Source organism: Oxyura jamaicensis, chromosome 12 (genome assembly GCF_011077185.1).
Source record: "Oxyura jamaicensis isolate SHBP4307 breed ruddy duck chromosome 12, BPBGC_Ojam_1.0, whole genome shotgun sequence".
In the NCBI taxonomy this organism is placed as follows: Eukaryota; Metazoa; Chordata; class Aves; order Anseriformes; family Anatidae; genus Oxyura; species Oxyura jamaicensis.
The window spans coordinates 21,951,645-21,972,263 of record NC_048904.1 but is presented as its reverse complement, the minus strand read 5'-3'; the positions used below and the strand labels follow the sequence as shown (position 1 = coordinate 21,972,263).

Here is a 20,619-nt window from a genome sequence, read left to right as displayed (position 1 = left end):
GAGCAAAGCACAAGATGACAATACTTTTTAGCCATAAAATGCTCATGGGATACAAGAATTTGTCACTTTTTTAAAAAAATGGACTGCATAATGTTAAGATACATGCTGCAAAACACCTGAGAGGGTGACAATGTTGTAAGATTCAGTTTCCTCCCCAATAAGATGTAGAGTATTGCAAAATTGTTCCAGGAGCTACCAACACAGGATCAATATTTAGTCATGAAGATGAAAAGCGTTTACAAATGCTTCTGATGGAAAGGATTATCATCTGCTAATTAACGTCCAGACCATTTAACAAGGCAGAAGTGTGGGTGCAGAGGTGGTGAGAGCAGTGGTGAACAGAGAGGCAAATTCCAGCCTTTGGGGTAGGATTATGGCTTGAATTACAGTCTCCCGCTGTATCTGTTACGGCACCCTGGTGGTTAATAGGAGCCCTCTTTGTCCAGGAGTTGCTGTGGAGACGGTTCCTGTACCGCAGGAAGCAGGGAGAAGAGAAGTTTCCTGTTTTGAAGAAGGTTTAAGAATGATTTTCCTCCAATCAGGCAGCAGATGCCTGGGCAGGAAATGGAGAACGCAGCTGCCAGCCCGCTCTGGGTCAGTGGCTGCACTAATCAATGCAGGCTGGGTTTCATAGCCAAAAAGGCCCCAGCGATAAGTGGGTTGCAGAGGTAAGGGAGTGACTGGAGGTAGAAGGGGCCTAGAGGGAGATTGACCCTGGAGCGAGACCAAAACAAACCCAAATACTAAGAGGAAATGGGCGTTTGGCTTCCTCTCTATATGTACCTCTCACATGGCACATTGCACCCAGAATATGGCCCTGATAAAAATGAGGCATGTCATTAATTGTGGTTCAAAACAATACTCTGAAGTAGCAACAATCATCGTTGCTGTAGCTTTTTCTCTTGGTGATTCACTGCTGAGGGAGACTTGCATATATTGGGGGTGTCAAACACATGGTCCCATCAAACACAGGAAACCAGTTATAATTTCTCCATCATCTGGATTTTTATTTATTTATTTATGTTCCTTTTTCAGATGAAATTTAGTGTGTGTGTTTGCTGAACTCCAGGAGTGAAATTCAACTCTGGTCCCAATGAAGCTAGAACTCCTGTTGACATTGTTTGTGCCAAGACAGCCTTTTTGATTCAGCGCCCAATTTTCTTTCATTGACACCAGTTTTACACCCTCATGTTTGTCCCTCAGTGGCATTGCTCCTGACTTAACCTTCAGGTTTACTTCAACTGATGCCTGAAGCAACCATCTGCAATCCTTCCTCTCCCAGTCCATGGTTTGGTTCTCCGTGAAGTTATTTCCTCCAGTGCTTTATGTAACAGCATTTGGGAGGGAGTGAAAGGCTGGAGGAAAACAAGGCTGACTGCAGTAGGTAAATCCACACAAGTGTATTTTTAGCTATTGTTCTGCTTGTTGTCTGCAGAGCTCATGAGCTATATTGACATATTGCAAAGAAAGACACTGCATGCTTTTGGAGTGCAAAATAATCATGTCCCACTGAGTAAGGATAAATGCATTTCTGGACATGTCAAGACATGAGTTGCTCAAGATAAGTTAAGTCAAAGAAAGCTTTGCTTGTGTAAGACATGAATCAAAACTGAGCAAGGATTTGAGAACTAGGCATCTGGGCAGTTGAGAAGGAAAGAAAATCCCCATGACATCAAGGAATGAATGGACCCAGCTGTGGCATTTTGTAAGCTCTCTGATTTGTACCATTGCCTACAAATATTCCTTTCTTACCAAAATACTAAGCAACAGAAATTTTAGAGACCTGGTATATAGCAGGAACCTTGATGACACCATGAACCTTAGTGGAAACACGTAAACCTTCCTGAGAGGACTGGTGTTCTTGCTAGGGGCCCTTTTCCAAAACAACAACAACAACAAACACAGTGAAAGAATCAGATGTTCATTTGCTTAAGCTAGAGTCAAAGACATATTTAGATAATTTCACAGCTTTATTCCTCTCTCTCATTCCTGGGAGACTTCTCTATCCACAGTCCTTCCATCCTCCCCTAAAGTATGATGGGGTCTGTGTACATCAACCGTTCTTCAAAATATATTATCTCCAGCAGTCTGTCATGAGCTCTCTTACTCAGATAATGGACAGCATGTTTTCAGTGCTATTCATGAATAACTGAAAATTGTTATCCCCTTTTTCTTTTTGCAAAAATATGTCCTGCAAAGAGATATGCTACAAAACCAAGTAGCAATCTGCCTAGATGCAGGAAAGAATATTCATCAGCGTCTACCTATAACTCTCCCATTCTTCTCTTCCTCTTCCTCTTCCTCTTCCTCTTCCTCTTCCTGCCTTTGTGCTTGCCTTCATTTGCCTTCTTTTTTTTTTTTTTGTTTAGGATTTAAATTCTTCAGGACCAAGACTGTGACGTCTGACAGGCTCTTGGTTTGGTGTACAGCACACCCTACTATTCTGGTTTTAAGCCTCCTGCTGTCAGTCAGGCTTTTGAGCAGAGAGGAGAAAGAAACCAAGGGAGTGGAGGAAACACTACACACTAGTCTCTGCAGAGCATACAAAATACCGCAACCATGGGAATTTGTCATCAGGCAGCAATGACATCACTCTGCAACTGCCCCCTAGTGCTATTCCATTCCAAAGATAAATATCCAGTAAGTCTTTACTTACCAGTATTTACCTTGGGTGGCTATTAAAATATTTGGCTCATCACAGCTGCCACATTTTACATTTCATTTTATGCAAGGAATGCATCTGGTTATTGGCATGTATTTACTATTCCATCTTGCTTTAGTGAGTGATCTCACTTTATGTAACACAGAGCACCATTTTTCCCTTGCGTAACTGAAGTGCTTACGTACGAAAATGCTAAAGCAGACCTGACTGGCATTAATCCATGCCCATATAACAGAATTTCCCCCCTATAGTAAGCTTTTCAGGTAGTCTAGACACACAAAAACAAACACAAGCAATTAACTGTCCTATATATTCTGTCCTTTGAATCTACACACTTGGGCTTTGCCAGATCACCAGCAGTAATGAGTGCTGTTGGACTGATTCTCCCTGTCCCATGGTTTCCCAAGTGGTGTACTACCTGATAGAATGCAACAGGAAATATCAAAATAACATGAAAGCATGATTTCTTGGGCAACTAGTACCATATTAATGTAAAGATTTATAAGGTAATGTCAGTTTCTGAAATTGTTCCTAGGAGGAAGTAGCAGGTTAAGCTCTGTGTGATTTGGGGGTCAACCTCTCTCCCTCCAGTGAAAGATGATGAAAAATGTTCTGAAATACAGCTTATGATGAAGCAGACCTCATCTTGAAGAAAATCTCTATGTAGAGAGGAAGAAAAATAGCAATTAGGATGCGTAAGTAGTGTAGTCTGATAGAGTCTTTAGACCTTCATTAAACTCTAATCTACCAATGCATGTAAGTGTATAGAGTAGACGTACTTTAAATGGATTATCCACTTGCATAGATTCAAGCACATACTTAAATAACCTACTGGATAGGGACCTACAAGCCTAGAAAGAGTTTAAAAATTCATCAAACATTAAATGGACAGTTGGATTATATTTTGAAGGAAATCCTTTGCTAAAAGTCATCTTATTAAAAAATAGTTGGAATTATTCAAAAAACATATTTCATTATCATTTCAGTAATTGAGTAATGAAAATAGATGTGTCAATTTCACTTCTAGTCAATTAAGCCATGGATTCTCCCTGAGTAAGAGGATTCCTCTGTGCTGGGCTCTACCTGCTGCAAGGAGCATTTTCCATGGTGTGGCCTCCAGTCCTTCAGTACTATTCCTTGCTTTCAAAACACAAGCAAAAATATATATGCTTGTAAAAGTAGTGCTTCCTCCTCTGGTTGCAGAAGTTAAATTTGACCATTCAGCATCTCCTGTATATATTCACATTTGTTCACCTTTCAATTGTGATACAGATCATTTCCCATTATTTTTGAAGAGGGATAGAGGATTAAGTGACAAATTTCAAGCAGATCTTTTATGGCTATTACTTGCATTTAGATATAGAGATACTAAAGCTTTTAATTCTGTTAGTACAAGAAATTACACCCTGGATTGTCTTTTAGACAGAGAATGAAGAGAATATAAGCCTTTTGCTTAGTAAATATACTTTAGATTTTTTAAAGGTAATGATCACTATGTTTGTTTCTTTTTCCCTATTGCACCCAAATTGTAGCTTAACTGCCCATCAATAGTCCTTGGCCGCACATTACTCAGAACTGCTCAAGGATACATTCCTTGATGTACAATGCAGTATCATAGCAGTGTATATGTTGCATTTTTAACCAATGCAAACCATTCCAAGTACAAACCAATCAGATCTGATTGAGAGAGAGGAGTCAGTGACACCTGGAGGTACCCAGGCACCCTGCCCTTTGTGGCAGAAGGCAGACTTGAGAACAGACAGCCAGCAACTTGTGAGAAGCACTTGGCCCTTTCAAGATCTGGGTCATGGAACTAAGAACAGGTAATACATGCCTTCAGGCAGGCTCCGAGCTACTAACATAACACCAGAAGTAGGAGTTGTCTCGTTATCATGAAGTCTAGGGTTCAGCTCCTTTCACAGAAAACATGAGAGAGAAAAAAGTAATTCTTTGCTCCAACAAGTTGTCCACAAATTGGGGGTTTTGATCTAAACCTATGAAACATTATTGTTCTTTGCCCTATAGCAGACCAAAAAGGATTTGGGGTGAAGTATAGATTAGAAATAGCATAGCAATTATAAGACCACCTGGTTTATCTGCAGATATTTTATTTTTCCAAATGTTTTGTTTTGCGACCAACGTTTTCCATTATGTATCTAGCTCTAGGTATGAGAAAACTTTGCTACTTAGACTGTGTTTTTTCAGGTTCTTAGGAAAATCCTCCAATTCTACAACTCTCAGTTATATGAAAACGTTTCTTTCCTTCCTGATGCCCCCTCCTGCAGTGCATTATTTTTCAGATGTATAACAGAAAAGCTGTTCTCCTGGGAAACAGACAATTTTTCCAAATCACCTGTACTGTGCTTTTTTTTTTTTTTTTTTTCCCTACTTGTGATTTCTTTTCCATTGTTTCATATACACTTTTTCTCATACATTGTGACACCATAAATCTGTACTCCTGAAGCTGCTTTACCGTATGCTATTGTCATTCATTACTTGTGTTGACTGGCACAGGCATCAAGGCTGCATAAAGGTGGCAGGAATCAACAAGGGACCAGTACATGAAGACAGCAGAAATCCATATGACTACTAGTATTGAGTGGGCCAGGGAAACCCACTTTGTTCCATGCAGCTGGGCACATGCCAGGCATGCTGGGCCACAAGGATGTAAAAACCCTGGCCTTTCTATCTCCTCATCTAACTCAGAGAAGTAATGAAAGAGTTGCTACTGTGAATTTATGCATCTCCAGTACCATACAGGATTTCAAATGCTTAGAGGTGTAGCGATACGACCATGATCTCCTATAGGTCAAAACCAGTCATCCCCAAATACCAGCCTCAGCGGGAGAGACTCAAGTCCACCAGAACTTTGGCTATACTATAGAGCACCTGCCAGCAGGATGATTAGTTAGTTTTTAGGTACTTTGCCAAAGCAGAGCTAACAGCCCCTAAAATCAAGTTGCTCTGGGTGGTGTCAGCAACGGTCCTGATTTATATGGGATGCAGGATACCGAGGCATGACCTGACAGCTTCATGCACGCACCAGCCTGGACTCTCCAGGAATGGCAGCACGCTGCTGATCTCAATCCCCAGCTGCTGGCCTGCGGGGCTCTGGGATGGCCTCAAGCATCCGTCCTGCCCGGAGGGAACGGCCTTTCCCTCGCCTTCCCTTGGGGCAGCTCAGCCCTCCAGGGGTTCCTCTGCCGGGGTTGGGGTTTTGCAAAGCTTTGCTTTATTGTGCGAGCAACGCCACCTTCGTTGGGAAAGGCAGCAGGGCCGTATCACGCCTCTAGTGCGAGGAAGGGGGCGATCCAACCTTGTCTTCGGGCTAGTGCCGCTGCTAGCCCGAAAGCAGGAAGAAGCGCTCAGACACAGGATGCCCGCGTTAACGTCAGCAAGCCGAGAGCTGTTTTACAGGAGAGGGGAAAAGACGGCAGCCTGGTGCTGCCTGCAGCCGCTCCGAGCGAGCACTGATCGTGCGCCAAAGCCCGTCCCCGGCTCCGCCGCTCCCAAGCACCGCTGCGGCAGCTCCAGCAGCAGGTGCTGGGGGCGGCTGCGTGGGGCGCGGCCCCGGTCCGGTCCCGGGAACGGAGAGAGGGATGGGAGCGAAGGGGAGGAAGGGCAAATGGGAGGAAACAGCTGGAGAGGGAGAAAAGAGCGAGCAGGGAGGGAAGGCGGGCGAGGAGACAGAGGGAAAGGAGGGGGAAGAAGGAAGGGGTTGGAGGGGCAAGGGGGTTGCAAAGAGGGGCCGAGGGGCCGGAAAGAGAGGTGGGGAACACGAGGCGGGGGCAGCCGTCGCGCCATTAAAGTGCCGCGCCCTCACGCCCCCGCGGGTGTCCCGCGCCCCACCGCTGGGGCCGGGAGGTGGTCCCCGCCCCGCCCGGGCCCGCCCTGCTCGCCGCCGGCCGTACGGGGCCCCGCCGCCCCCGCCGGGCCGCGCGCGGGGCAGGGCGGAGGCGCGGCGCTGACCGCCCCGAGCCGGCTCCGTGCCCGTGGCCCCAGAGGGGCTCCACCGCCAGCGCGTCCGCCGGGGGCGAAGGCGGCGGCCCCCGGGACCATGCTGTGAGCAGGCGGCAAGCGAAGTTGCGGTGGAAGATGAACAACGCCGGTAAGTGCGCGGCTCTGCGGGCACGGCTCTCCGCAGCCGGGCATCTTTTCCCCGGTGCTGACAGCCGGAGAGCGGTCGCCCTCCCTCCGGTACCGGCATCCTTTCTCCTGCGACTGGGCGCCGCTACCCGCCGCCGGCACCCCTCGGCCCGGCAGCCGGCGCCCAGGGCCGGTCCTGCCCGGCCCCCGCCTCGGATGCTGCCCGGTTCCCGCGGGCTTCGGAGGGGCCCCTCGGCCGGACCGGCGGCGAGCCGAGGGCTCCGGGAAGACCCAGGCCGGCAAACCGGGAGGTCTGAGTCTGTTGCAGGACGTGGCTCTGCCTCGGACGTGCTCGCGCCTTCACAAAGCCCCTGGGAAATTTGTTGTGACTTCTTCTAGGAAGTCTAGAGTTTTGGGGTAGTGTTTTTTTTTTTTTTTTTTTTTTTTTTTTTAGTAGACAAGAAGTTCTGCAAGCCCAAACCTTTCCTTCTGTCTTCTGTTAATTTCCCAGAAATATTCCCTGGTGGAAACCGGGGAGGGGAGGTGAGGGAGACTGGATGAGAAGGGAAGAGCTACTAAATAGAAGAAATTCAACAGTTAGACATTAAAATAAGTGACTGAGAATTTGGGGCAAGCTTCAAATTCTCCACCGACTTTCTGATTTTAGGGATGAGGCCTGTGTGTAAAAACTGTGACTAGACAGGGAATAATTACTACCAACTCCTGAGTTAATTAAAAAATCTAATGCTGCACAGAGGTAGAGAGGAAAAGAAATAGTCCCTTGGTGTCAGCCCTAAAATTTTCCTCCACAATTCCTTCTTGCAGACAGTGAATGACAGAGAACCTCACTTGCATGGATGTGTCCTGAAGCCTAGAGATCTCATGGCTAGATGGCTGGCCCTGCCATTGTCATATGTTGGGAAACAGTGAATCACTGTTTGCCGAAGCACAGGAAGACAGTATTGGAAAGGATCACTTAGGTCCAACCCAGCCCTCTGCTGTTTTATCAGGTTGTCATACCACTCCTCTGAGCTTATAGCTGCCCTTGGAGTGGGGAATAGGACGCTCTCCTACCCAAAAGTGGTGACATTTCCACGCTGCTTCCTTGTTCTTTTGGCCTGGACTTTGGCCCTCACAGGAGACAAACTTATCTGAAGGTTAAGCAAGCCAGCCAAAAATTGCTTTAGTTGTGATGCTCCAACCTCTCTTTCTTCATCTTTCTGTTATTTAAAAGTGAGCAGCTCTAATTTGGTGTGATCTTGGTGCATGTGCAGTGTAAGGAATGTCAGATTATTCAGCTCTAAACTCTGAAATTTTGTTAGCAGTTTTCTTTGTTCAGGAGCATGGGGCTGAATGGGACTACCTTCATTACTGAAAGCAGTAACCTATTGTTACAAATCACGAAGTCATATTACTCCTTTTAGCAATTCATCAGGTTATACAAAACATTTTAGGCAGCTCTCCTGTTACTCCTCTCAGGAAGCTGAGAACTGCTTACTCTTGTCACTCCTCCTAGTTTCCAAACCAGTTTCATGGCCATTTATTCTTGGGATTACATTGTCCTTTTGCTTAAAAATAGTTCTTTTCCTCCTCTGGTGTTTACCTCCAGGTTGTATTTATAGAGAGTGTTCATATCCCTTCTCAGCCTTTGTTTTGTGCCTTCACACAATGCAAGGAATGTCTCTCCCATCAGTGCAAAGCAGAACTTCCTATTCAATCTGAAGGAGAGGGGTGTTTATTAACTGGCACAGCTCAGGGACCCACATCAGTGGTCTTTGTATTACGGTAACACATAGCACCAGTAAGCAGTCATACATGCAGGCACATAAGGCAGCTTTGATCCCACAGAAATTAAAATAAGGACAGACAGAAAACAGGAAGGGAGATATGGATTATCCTTGGAGATGCAGAACTGATATGAAAAGAAAAATGAAGCAATCCAGCAGGGTCACAGGAAATCTTGTGGTAAGTGACAAGAGAGAGCCCCATCTCCCAGCCTCACGCACAGGACCTGCCAGGCTCTTTGTACATGTTTGTTTGCTGGGTGCTGAAATGGTGCTGCCCAAAGGATGAAGGTACAGATGTTAGAATCCAAATTGTTCATAGGCCTAAGCAGATTAGACAGTCTTTCAGCTGCTCCTGAAATTGGTAGAAGAAAAGCTGCCATATGTACCTGTAAAAAAAAAAAAAAAAATCATTGTCTTCTTTGGCTCCCAGGAAGCAATATATGAAACAGCAGGTGAATATAAGCTGTCTGCTGCAGTGTGAGCTTCCTATGGTGAAATCACAGACAAACTGGAAATGTCACAAACATTTAAAGTCACATTGAAAAGAAATATATGTTAGTAACTTAGAACCAAGATTATTTATTATCATACATATGAGGTTTCACAGACAGCTCCCACAGCCATACCAAGACATGTATGTACAGCCTGTTTAGAGTCAGTGAAAATGCTGGAGAATTTGTGAAGAATCAAGATATTTGGTGTTGAAACTTATCCTTTTCTCATTATACTGTCTTTATGTTTTTCCATTTCCCCAGCAGTGCTTCTCTGTGGGATATTATGCTGTTATATTATATTTATGGATGGCTGCAATGAAGTTAGATAGGAAGACAAATTTGTAAACTGTTGATCAGACATCCCAGAGTCATAGTGCATTGATCTAATCATTGAGGATGGATTCCAATAATTGTACAGTACAGCATTTTATTTCTGCACGGTGGGATGTGCTCTGACAGCCCAGATGATAGTATTTCAATTCAGATTTGTACAGAGACAGAATTCCCTTGGGATAGTTACTATTGTCTATGGGTTTATCTCCACACTAGTGAAACAAACCTTCATGCTATGTGGACTTGCAGAGGACTTTTGATCAGTCACTTGAAGGGTATACATTGCTGAGAGAACACAGATTCTTTGCAAAAATACCAGAATTATGGAGAAGCTGAAATCGCATTTTTGTAAATGATTGAGGCATTTAGGAGCCCTTGCTAGCTTTGAATAGGACCTAAGACCTGAAGTGCCTGAAGTCCTGACTCTCAAAAGACTCCTAAGTAGCTAGTTCCTATTAAAGTCAAGGTGGAAGCTGGTCCCTAAATCTGGACTCAGGTCTCATTTGAAAAGAAGACTTGCAGTCCTGTACCATTAGGAAATCCAAGCCTAAACATCTTTTCCATTTCAAGTGACTCCCCTGCCACTGTTTTAATTTCCTGGGTAAATGCTGTTATTTTAAAACTATTATTTTTCTCTGACTGCGTGAAGTAAGTGATGAATTCATATGCTATAAAACAGAGATTTTTGCAGTGAATAGTACAAAAATTATGACATCTCAGTTATTTACAGTATATCCTGGGGTCCTACCAGTGACAGCACTAGTGTTTTATGAGTTGAACCCCCTCAAAGGGATTATACTTTCATTGTAAATCATGCTACCTCATCTATTTTATTTCCAATGTATTGAGGCAGGTTACACAGCTTATGCTGGGTACTTACCTCAATTCAGAATGACATTAAAATGGCTTATCTGCATAGGCAGCTTAAACACACCCTTGCTGGCTGATTCGGACAGCTAGCAGAATTGTAATTACAGCTTGGAACATATAGCTTCTTATACTGCAAATGAAGTAAATGTGTTTTAGGAGTCACTTTTTTTGTCTCTCTTTACATTTCTGGCAGAATTACTGCAGTGGTTGGTGTCCATGTCCTGCCCACGTCCAAAGCCAGCTCTTCATCCACAAAGAAGAGCTGTCTGTTTCATTTACTGTGAAACTCCATGTGTTATCTTAATAGGAATTTGTGTCTACCATTCAATCGTAGAACAGGTCCTTCTCTAACGAGTAGGGACCACGGTGAAAGGATGAAACCTTGTGTTAGACAAACAGAAATGGGCACAGGTGGAGAATTTCTTCTCTGTCCTGCTTTGTAAGAACTTGGTGTTGTTTTGGTAGCTGATGTATGGAAACTTCTGCATGTGACTGTACAGAGCAGCTGCACTGGTTCCATTAGCTCCTGGATTTGTGCAGCACTTGGTGCATGTGGCATTTGTTCTTACTATGAGCTCTTAGACAGCACAGGTATTCTCTGATGTGAGAGAGAATGTGAATATGATGGCTGCTGGTATAGGCAAGGTTTTTTGTTGTTTCATGTTGTTGTCTGGTTGATAAGATAGAAGAAATTCTATCCTTGTATCCTTATCCTATCTTGTATCCTTTTGGGTCCAAACCATTTTTGTGTCTATAATAGTGTTTGGGCAAGTGACATTCTGTGATTCTGTGACATGCAAATGAATTCCTATATTTAATACTACTCTTAAGGTTGCATGTTCTTATTTCATCAATAGTGGGACTTCACTTGCTTGAAGTGGGGAATCTGATCCTCATCTTTGGAAGAAGTTACAGATTTGAATCGAGGTGACTGTACAGATGCGAAGACATACATTAATGTCTGTGTATTATTTCAGTAGTGCACTAAAATATTTTTAGATTAGATTTTAGAGAGCAGTATTTATATAGCAGGAGTACACTCTTGGTTAATTAGGCTGAAGACTGGCTAACGGGCAGTAGAGAATCTCTTTAGCAGTTATCTCCAGTTATCTCTGTATCTTTATAAAATGGTAGTATGTATAATGCAGGGATAAGGAATAGGCTGATACTATTCAATATTTTCATGGTTGGAAAGCAAATAGAAAAGTATCAGATGACAAAGATCACTTTATGATGCAAAAATTGGTGAAAGGGTAGTTAACAATGTAGGCAGGGCAGTTATGGAAATGGATCAGGATCATTAAGTTGGATCGAGTCAAACTAATTACACTTAATGTATATTATAAAGCAATCAGTTAGAGACAACAAACAGGGAAAACATAGCCTTGGGAACAATTGAGAAGTCATAATTTACAAGCAAGTCAACCTGATATATTAACAAGCTAATAAAGAATAGTGAGAACCAGTTCTAAGAAAGTACTGAGCTGTGTAGATAGCATCATCAGTACCCGCTCCGGAATTCCTCTTATAGGTCTGCACTATATATCTTATAGAGGCTCCTGGAAAATTGGAAAAGTTCAGGGGAAAAAAAAAGCTAAAAGAAAAGACTTCAGGAAAGGAGAAATTGTCCAACTGCAAAGAATTAAGGAGTTCATCTGATCAATTTACCAAAACCAGGATTTTACAGAGATGTGGCTGTAGGGAAGTATATGTCTTCTCCAGAGAAATACTGAATAATAAAAGAGTCTTTAACCTAGCAGAAGAAACAATAACAAATGCTGGGGATAGAAGCCAGACAGTGCTGACTGGAAATCAAGGCTTTGTTTTAAAAATCTGCAATTCATTACGGAAATAAGGAGTATACTAAGGTATATACCCACCTCTTACTCTCTTCAGATCGAAGCTTTCTAGAAGACAAGTTTTGCCTTTATTCTGATATAACTGAATGAAATTACACAGCTTCTGATTAGAGCTGAATAATACTTTCTGATGCCATTTCCCAGACATTTTCCCTCTACCCCCTGTTCCTCATCTACTTCCCATCTGTGGATTTTAAGCCTTTGTTCCTGGGCAGGAGCACTGAGAATCAGAACTTGGGTGCATTGGTTCCCAATGAAATTCTAGGTTTGGTGCGGTCTCATCCCACTATTGCAGTGTGGTCTTTCTATCTGCATGATCACTTCCATTTAAAAGCATTTCTGCCCTCTTTTCTCAATGTCTCTCTGATTTTAACTTGTATCTGAATTGAATTAATGACAAAGGAATGAGGAAACCACAGGCCACACAAGTTTGTTGGTCAGAAAAAGCTACTTTAAGCATCATAAGAGATGCTTGAACTTGGCTGTGGCACCAAAGGTAGAACTACTATCTACACTGTGGAGGTAACTAATTTCTTGGGCCACTGTCAAAAGACCATGGGCCTGGGGCAAGTCTACAGAAGTCTTTGTAAATGCGAAACCTCAGTATTTAAGTATTCACCGCAAACCAGTTGTTTGATGGGGTAGAGATGTTGGTAGTTATGGTCCCTTATTAGCCTTAATTAAATTCTAGGCTAATTCCTAAATTAAATCTGGAGAACATCTGAAAATGGGTAGTTGCAGTGTTTCAGGCAATACCCCACTTTTCAAAGAAACGTGAACGCTGAGGGCTATGTGGGTTGACTGGTATTGCACGAGAGCTGCTAGGCTTACTATCCACCACTTAGAAACTTAGATGTGAAGAGGGACAGGGGTGGAGAGCAGAGTAGTTTTGTGTGGGCCACGGCAGGAACAAAACCATACTGAAATGCAGGTTTGCCTGAAGGAAGGTGGGTAAAGAAAGGAAGCCATCCTTGTCAGTACAAGGAAGCATGGAACAATAAGGGGAGGAGCAGGCTAAAGAAATTCCTATTCCCCAAGAGTTTCCTTTTAAGCACAAGGTGGGTGTGTCTCCCTCCAACATAAAATGCATCCTAAAATAAACATGAGCCATTATTTGTGAACATACACGTTTCTTATGGTGCAATGTTGTTTTTTATCCATTTAGAAGTTACAGCCAGATTCTTTTAAATGGTTCAGACACCAAAGGAAGCAGAAATTGGAGCAGAGTGAAGTTGTTGTGGTAAAAGGCAAGCGGTGGTCCATTGTGTTTGACAGATTTGCTCTCGTTTCAGTAATTGTTAGGGTTTATTTTAAACACTTGTGTATGCACACAGCCCCAAAAGGGGAAAATTGTTAAAGGAGCCTCATGGAAGGTAAGATCAACACATTGAGTAGTTAGGGAAAAAAAAAAAAAAAGTATGGAAGAAATTTGAAGTGACCAATAGTTGGTCCAGTGGGAAAGAGTAGGACACCACAATACCTGTTGTCAACATACTTTGAACAGGGCCAGTTATCATAAATTCTCTTCCCCAGTAATGTCACTGAAGGCAGCAGGAGGAGGAATTCAAGATTACTTAATTCTTCTTGCTACAGAAAATTTACCACTGAAGGGAAATCGGGTCACTGTTTTCAAGCTATATCTTTATCTTTATCTTTTTTTTTTTTTTTTTTTAAGTGGAGGTCTGCATGGTTATTTTGCATAGAGAAAATTAGTTAATTTAATTGCTTTATATCCAGTTTGTTTATAAGCCAAAGCTTGGAAGATCCAGGCATTCTCCATGCTCCAGTCTTTTTCTCACTGCTCGTTGTTTCAGTACAGACAGTCTCTCACAAGAACAAGGATAAGAATTCGCAGACTGCTCCAGCCTTGTCACGTCCCAGGAATAAAGCAGGACATAATATATTTGTGTCCTACTCTTAGAGTGACATTCCTAGGAAAAGCCAGACAATGCAGAAGGTGTTATAATGCTTCCAAAGCCATGTTTCTCTCTTGGAGTTAGTCCTAAAAATGCCTTATGATGATGTTAAGGGGTCCATTGCTGATTTCTGGTGGGAAAGATCTATAGACTCAGTTGCAGCTAGTAAAATCTCATGCTACCATCTTTTTACTGCCAAAATGTTAGTGTAGGATGTTCAGTTGTTGCAGTAACTGACTTAAAAATGCCAAGAGCCAATCTGTCTGGGGAGCCAGGCTTACGGGATACTCAAGCCACTCCTATTCCCTCCCTGCTTGTAATTGGTAACAGTTTTCAGCACTCTGCAGATTTGAACTACTGAAGATTTGATGCTGGCTGCAAGAGCAGTAATGGTACTTAAGTGTTTGGCACATCACATTTCTGAATTGATCTGGAGAGTTAGGTACCCATTCTGTGATTTCAGTAATGAGGCAGATGCTCTGCAGCTCAAAGCAGTGGATACTGTGAAACAAGAGTATTCACTACAGTATTGGAGGCTGGTGAATGTTCAGTTCTCTATCCCTCCTTCTCCACAAGTAGCTTCAAACCTCCTGTTCCTTCTGTTCTTCTGAACATGAACCATTTTATTCAAAGCCAGTAAGGGCATGTACCTCCTACAATGTGCTATTTCGGTACGTCAAATCAACTTGTGACGTTTCCTAGTGACTTCCAGCTTTGAGTAGCAGGGACACAAAATAAAGCAAGGAGCTAAAAATGGCAAGATTACAGGATCATGGGTTATCTGTTTCATTCTTTATCCTACATCATAATCTCCAGGTTGACTATTGCTGGAGAAGCAAAGGAGGAAAAGCAGGATATTCTCTGCCTGCTGAGGGTCTGCAGAGCACAAGGGCTCTTTAGGGAGAGCCTGCATCACTGAAGGGATCTTGTGCTACAGAGGATGTTTTCTGAAAGTCCCTACAGAACTACTGGTATAATCACTACCTGGAATCAGAAAATGTCTGGGCTGTTCCCAGAAGTTAATTTATATTTTGAGGTTATTCATTTTCAGGTTAAAACTATGGTGACATTCATTTCTAGAATCTGAAGTGATTGGTAAGCACACAGATCACAGATGCTCACTTCCAAGCTGAATAAGGTGTTGAAGATGAAGATGGAAATAACATATACGCAGCTAGCTCCTTTTATCTGCAAACCAACCTTGCAGATAAAGCAACAGTGCTACATGGAAGCTGGATTCCTTCTGCATTAGAAGTCACTGGTATAAGATAAAATGTAGTGTAGAATATATTCTGGTGTATTTAATAAGAAACCAAGATGACTAACATGTCTTCTCTCTCTCCTCTCTAGAAATCACAAAGCCACCACTAGCACCGAAACCAAAAATTATTGGTCATCTTTCTCCAGTAACTGTCTCCAAATTTTCTCCTTCACTGCCAAGGGCTGACATTCTTCATAACCCGAACTCTATGTCTAGAGGTCCCAAACCACCTATTGCTCCCAAGCCAAAACTCTCTGCTGACACTGAGGGCAAATCCAGTGTTTATACCAACAATAACTTAAATAAATGCTCAAATGGTAAATTGATCTTTCTTGATGGAGAGCTGTATGAAGGAAATCAATGCCATGCTGATTGCTCAGAATCTGAGGCAGATAATGAATACATTGTAGTTCCTGAAGCTCAGCTGACCAGGAAAGACTGCAATGACTTGGAACGTGAGCTTGATCAGAGCTTAGAATCCTCTGCAGAGAATGAAGTCTTGGAAACTCCAAAAGAGACAGAGAAGGAACAGGATAATGTTGCTAATGATGAGGACACAAGCAATCAAGAAGTTGAGCACCATAACTCTTTGGATATTGCTGAAACAATAGAACCATACTCTGAAGCGTCAACTGTAGACTGTGGCCAGTCTGAAGCACTTTTTGAGGAGACCTCAGATGCCCCTGATGAGAATTATTGTTCTTCCAAGAATGTAGATGAAGATGATGTAGGTGATTGCGGTGAAAACAAAAACAAGGAGGAAACTTCTAGCAGTCTTGAACTGGTTGAAGACTATAGTGAGATTGACAGTGATAACATATTGAATAAAGACCTAATGGGTGATACCTGTGAAGGTATTCCAACAGCACTTTCCGCAGATGAATCAATCCCAGGTTGTGAAAAGGCTGGGGAGGATGAGGAGGAACTGCCTGAGATTTTAGAAAATGGAGATGGATGTCCAGCACATGACGGTGATCACAGTGTGCATGCACAGCTTGATATGAATATGGAAGAGGAATTCAAAAATGATAGTGCAAGTCTTGACATGCTGCCCAATGAAACCAGTGAGGAAACAGCTCTTGGCTTAGAACTGCTTGAAGGTGAACCCAGTGCTGAGAATGGTTTGGGAGATTCTACCCATCAAGCAGCAGCTGAAGAGGAGAAAGCAGACACAGATGAGTACAATAATACAAACACAGAAAATGCCAGTGATGGCTACCAGATCACCGAGAGAAGAGGTGAGGAGACATCAAAGGTAGCCTGTGAAGCAAGCAAAGATACTGTGAAAGAGGAGGAAGAAGCTGTGAATGCAGAAAATGTGGATGATGGCTGTCAAATTGCTCCTTTTGAGAATTACTATGGTGAGGAAGTACCCACAGAACATTCAGATGAGAATCTGCAAACAGAAGGGACCTCTCTGAATGGAAATGGTCAGATTTCTGATACTCTACCTAGTGGTGCAGGGATGATACCAGAGCTGGAAGATGTGCCTGTTGAAGAGCATAGTGAAAGGGTTGTCAAAACCTCTAAGTCAGACAAGCTGGAACTTAAAGACAATGAAGTGGAAGCAAAAAGCCTCAGCAAAAGTGTCCCAAGTCCAACTCAACAAGTCCCATGTGAGGAAGAGTTAGAAGTCTGTAAGCATGGTAAAATGAATGTAAAACATGGGAACAAAAATGTCTTACATGAAAACCTAGCACTCCCTGAAGTAGTCATTGTGCCTGAAGAATCAGGGGAAAGAGAAACTAGCAGTGATTCCCTAGATGACCCATATGTGCTTCCCGCAGAAAATGAAATCACTCGTGATGGGCAGACTGATTCAGGAGCTGATCACAGTAAGAGGGATGAATTAGGTATGGATGGTGAAAACAACTTGCTGACCATTGATCGTAAAAGCATTGTCACTAGAACACGGTCACTCTCTGGGAAAATGCCAGGCTACGTGCCAGAAACAGTTCCAGAAGAAACTGGACCTGAAACTGATTTACTGCCTTCCTGCAATGGCTCTGGGACTGAAGATGTAAGCAATAATTTATTTTCAGTGGAAGGAAAAACAATGGAAGCCAACAGGGCATTACCAAGCAAGTCAAGACGTTTTATTTTATATCCTCGGTCTTATTCTGTTGAAGGGAGAGAGATACCTGTCTCCATTTACAAAGAAAGTGACGGTTATGTACTTGATGATGGTAGAATAAAAAGGACAGAAGACAACTTGTCTTTGCCTTGTGTTAATGGTTCCTCAGGTAGTTTTTCCCAGGGAAATCTTTCATCAGGTGTATCTACTCCATCCTCAGTTGTAGATATACCACCTCCTTTTGAACTTGCCTACATCACCAAAAAGCCAATCACTAAAAGTTCCCCTTCACTTTTGATAGAGAATGAGTCACCTGACAAGTATTCCAAGAAAAAGAAGTCTTCCTTTAAGAGGTTCCTCACTCTAAAATTCAAGAAGAAGACGGAAAATAAAGTCCATGTAGATGTTAATGTTTCGTCTTCAAGGTCCTCATCAGAATCCAGCTATCATGGTCCTCTGAGGCTGCTGGAGCTGGACAGGAGAAGCCTAAGTAGCTCACCTCAACTAAAATCACATGTGGGGAAGCTCCGTGCATCTGAGTCTCCCTCAGCTGTTCTTTTCTATAAGGATGGTAAGAGAAAAGGAACACCCAAGTCCTTCAGCAGGAGTGTGTCAAGGGTGGAGTCCTTTGAGGACCGGTCCAGACCTCCTTTCATGCCACTCCCATTAACAAAACCTAGATCCATTTCTTTTCCCAATGCTGACACTTCTGACTATGAGAACATTCCAGCTATGAGCTCTGATTATGAAAATATACAAATTCCTCCTCGAAGATCCACAAGAGCAGGAACTTTTACAGAGTTTTTTGAAGATCCCAGCAGGGCATTCTCTGCTGCTAATGAGAATGACGGCTATGTGGATATGAGCAGCTTCACTGGCTTTGAGAACAAGCAGCAAACCACAGACCAGGAAACAGAAAGGTATTTCAATGCATTATTATGTAAGACCTGCTAGCTTTGGCCAGAAAGGCAAGGCCTCCCCTGCTAGGTACCATAGGCAGATCTTCCATGTTGCTTGGCTTATGTCCCTCTCAGGAAATGCTCACAAAGCAAAACTGGAAGAATATAAATTAAGCCTTTCTCAGTGAAGAAAAAAAAAAAAGACAACAAATTAACTCAACTTTGTAAATGCATGCCAGCAACTGTGGTGGATCTGGATCTTATGGTTTGGAAATACAAGCCAAAAGATCTTTCACTCAGACAGTGGTGAGGCACTGGAACAGGTTGCCCAGAGAGGCTGTGGATGCCCCATCCCTGGAGGTGTTCAAGACCAGCTTAGATGAGGCCCTGAGCAACCTGATCTAGTGGGTGTTATTTATATATGTGTAATTCAACTTTCTAACTACAGCAGCTAAGTATAGACCATAAGATCCCAAACCATGAGCTAATCAGGCTAAACAATTAATTTTAAAAATTGCTTTAAAGCCTATTGTTAAGGATCTTTGACAGAGTTGCTGATTTCCGAATGAATTAAATAGCTCTGTCTGAAATCATATGCATTGCTAGGATTAATAATAATTTTTCATCCCCATTCCATTAGGTTATTTACAAATACAAAAATGTTCCAGAGCTATTCCTTTCGATAGTTACATAGGAGCAATGCACTCAAGACGTTTGAATTAATATTCCATTATTACATTCCCGTTGTCAGATTATAGCATACAATCAGCAGAGTGCAGAGATATAAATAAGAAGGGTATTTTCAATTAAGATCATGGTCACAGGTAGAAAACAAGGTGCAAAACGAATGAAAAGGAATATTTTTAATGCAGTCACATTTTGTTAGGGCTATGTGAAAATATAAAAATCTTCAAAGGTATTTCAGACTTGGAGTGAAAAAACTGTCTTTAACACCATTGAGTCTTGCACACATTTTAAGAATAGAATGATGTACAGTGCTTTCGAGTCCAGAGAAGGGCTACGAAGCTGGTGAGGGGCCTGGAGAACAAGTCTTACGAGGAGCGGCTGAGGGAGCTGGGCTTGTTCGGCCTGGAGAAAAGGAGGCTCAGGGGTGACCTTATCGCTCTCTACAGATACCTCAAGGGAGGCTGTAGCGAGGTGGGGGTTGGTCTGTTCTCCCACGTGCCTGGTGACAGGACGAGGGGGAATGGGCTTAAGTTGCGCCAGGGGAGTTTTAGGTTGGATTTTAGGAAGAACTTTACCGAAAGGGTTGTTAGACACTGGAACGGGCTGCCCAGGGAAGTGGTTGAGTCACCATCCCTGGAGGTCTTTAAAAGACGTTTAGATGTAGAGCTTAGGGATATGGTTTAGTGGGGACTGTTAGTGTTAGGTCAGAGGTTGGACTTGATGATCTTGAGGTCTCTTCCAACCTAGAAAATTCTGTGATTCTGTCTATTTGAGAGAGGCAAGAGTTGGTGGTGGGGCAGTATGAGGAAAGACATTTCATCAGTGTTTAAGGTGTGGATCAAATGTGCCTGAAGCTGAGGGTTTTGGGATGCAGGCCTGCAACTTAGCTCTTTGGAGATATCGGCTACCTGTGGTGTTGGGATCCCCATTGGTGCTGACACTGGGACATGGAGTACAGTGCAACTTCACAACACACAGCCACATCCCGACAGTAGGGCTCAGAAGAAGTTGCCTTGGCAGGGCCTGACAGCCCATGTTCCTTTCAGCGGTTTGCACTGCACCCAGCACGCTGACGTTTGCTCTTGGAAGAGCTGGCCAATTCTTTGTCTCCATGAAACACCGCCCATTTTAGGTAGTTCTCGAAGAACCAAGTTAAAAATATTAAAAGTACGTAAATTGCTGTGACTTGGGTCCATTTATGAACTTCCTGTGGAAGCCTGTTTTTTCAAGGGGAGAGCCAATCCAAACTGGTTCAGGAAGTCTCAAGGTCAAGGCGTGAACATAGTTTTTCAGGCTGCTGCTTGTTGTGCATGCACATTTGCTGTCAAGGAAGAAATGAGGGCTAGGTTCTCCTGAACGACCCCTTTATCAAGATAACAGGGGTGGAGGGGAAGAGCAGCAGGCAGACAGCAATATACTTATATTGCTGCTGAGAGAGCTATAATTTGATGTATCTGTCAGGATGTTTTGGACAGAGACATGACTGAAAACCTTTGAAAAGTAAATGGATAACACATCCAAAAGCATAATGTACTTTGAGACAGAGTGTGTGGTCTAATCTTTTAAGAACAAACCAAATTGTGCAAAACATGTACATGAACCCATTTACACAATCATACGCGACGTATAGGTATGCATGTTTTATTTCTTGTAAAAGCAGTTCTCCATAGAATCTCTCTCAATGGAGTTAG

General features: G+C 43.0%; 1 protein-coding gene and 1 long non-coding RNA gene across 5 annotated transcripts in view; both read left to right on the top strand.

Moving 5' to 3' along the window:
- The first annotated feature begins 232 nt into the window (after positions 1-232).
- On the top strand, positions 233-1,353 carry LOC118173071. Its single transcript, XR_004753990.1, has 2 exons — positions 233-594; positions 1,036-1,353. It is a non-coding gene; the product is annotated as an uncharacterized LOC118173071 (long non-coding RNA).
- Positions 1,354-6,049: 4,696 nt separating this feature from the next.
- Positions 6,050-20,619, top strand: part of FGD5 (FYVE, RhoGEF and PH domain containing 5) — a 104,237-nt gene continuing 89,667 nt past the window's right edge. For 3 of the 4 annotated variants that reach the window (XM_035337541.1, XM_035337540.1, XM_035337539.1), the window contains exons 1-2: positions 6,584-6,770; positions 15,358-18,262. In XM_035337541.1, coding sequence (XP_035193432.1) covers positions 6,758-6,770; positions 15,358-18,262 — 2,918 coding nt within the window. In that variant the 5' untranslated portion in view covers positions 6,584-6,757. Of the gene's footprint in view, positions 6,203-6,583; positions 6,771-15,357; positions 18,263-20,619 lie in introns of those variants that run through there. The other variant, XM_035337542.1, reaches the window with a different exon arrangement.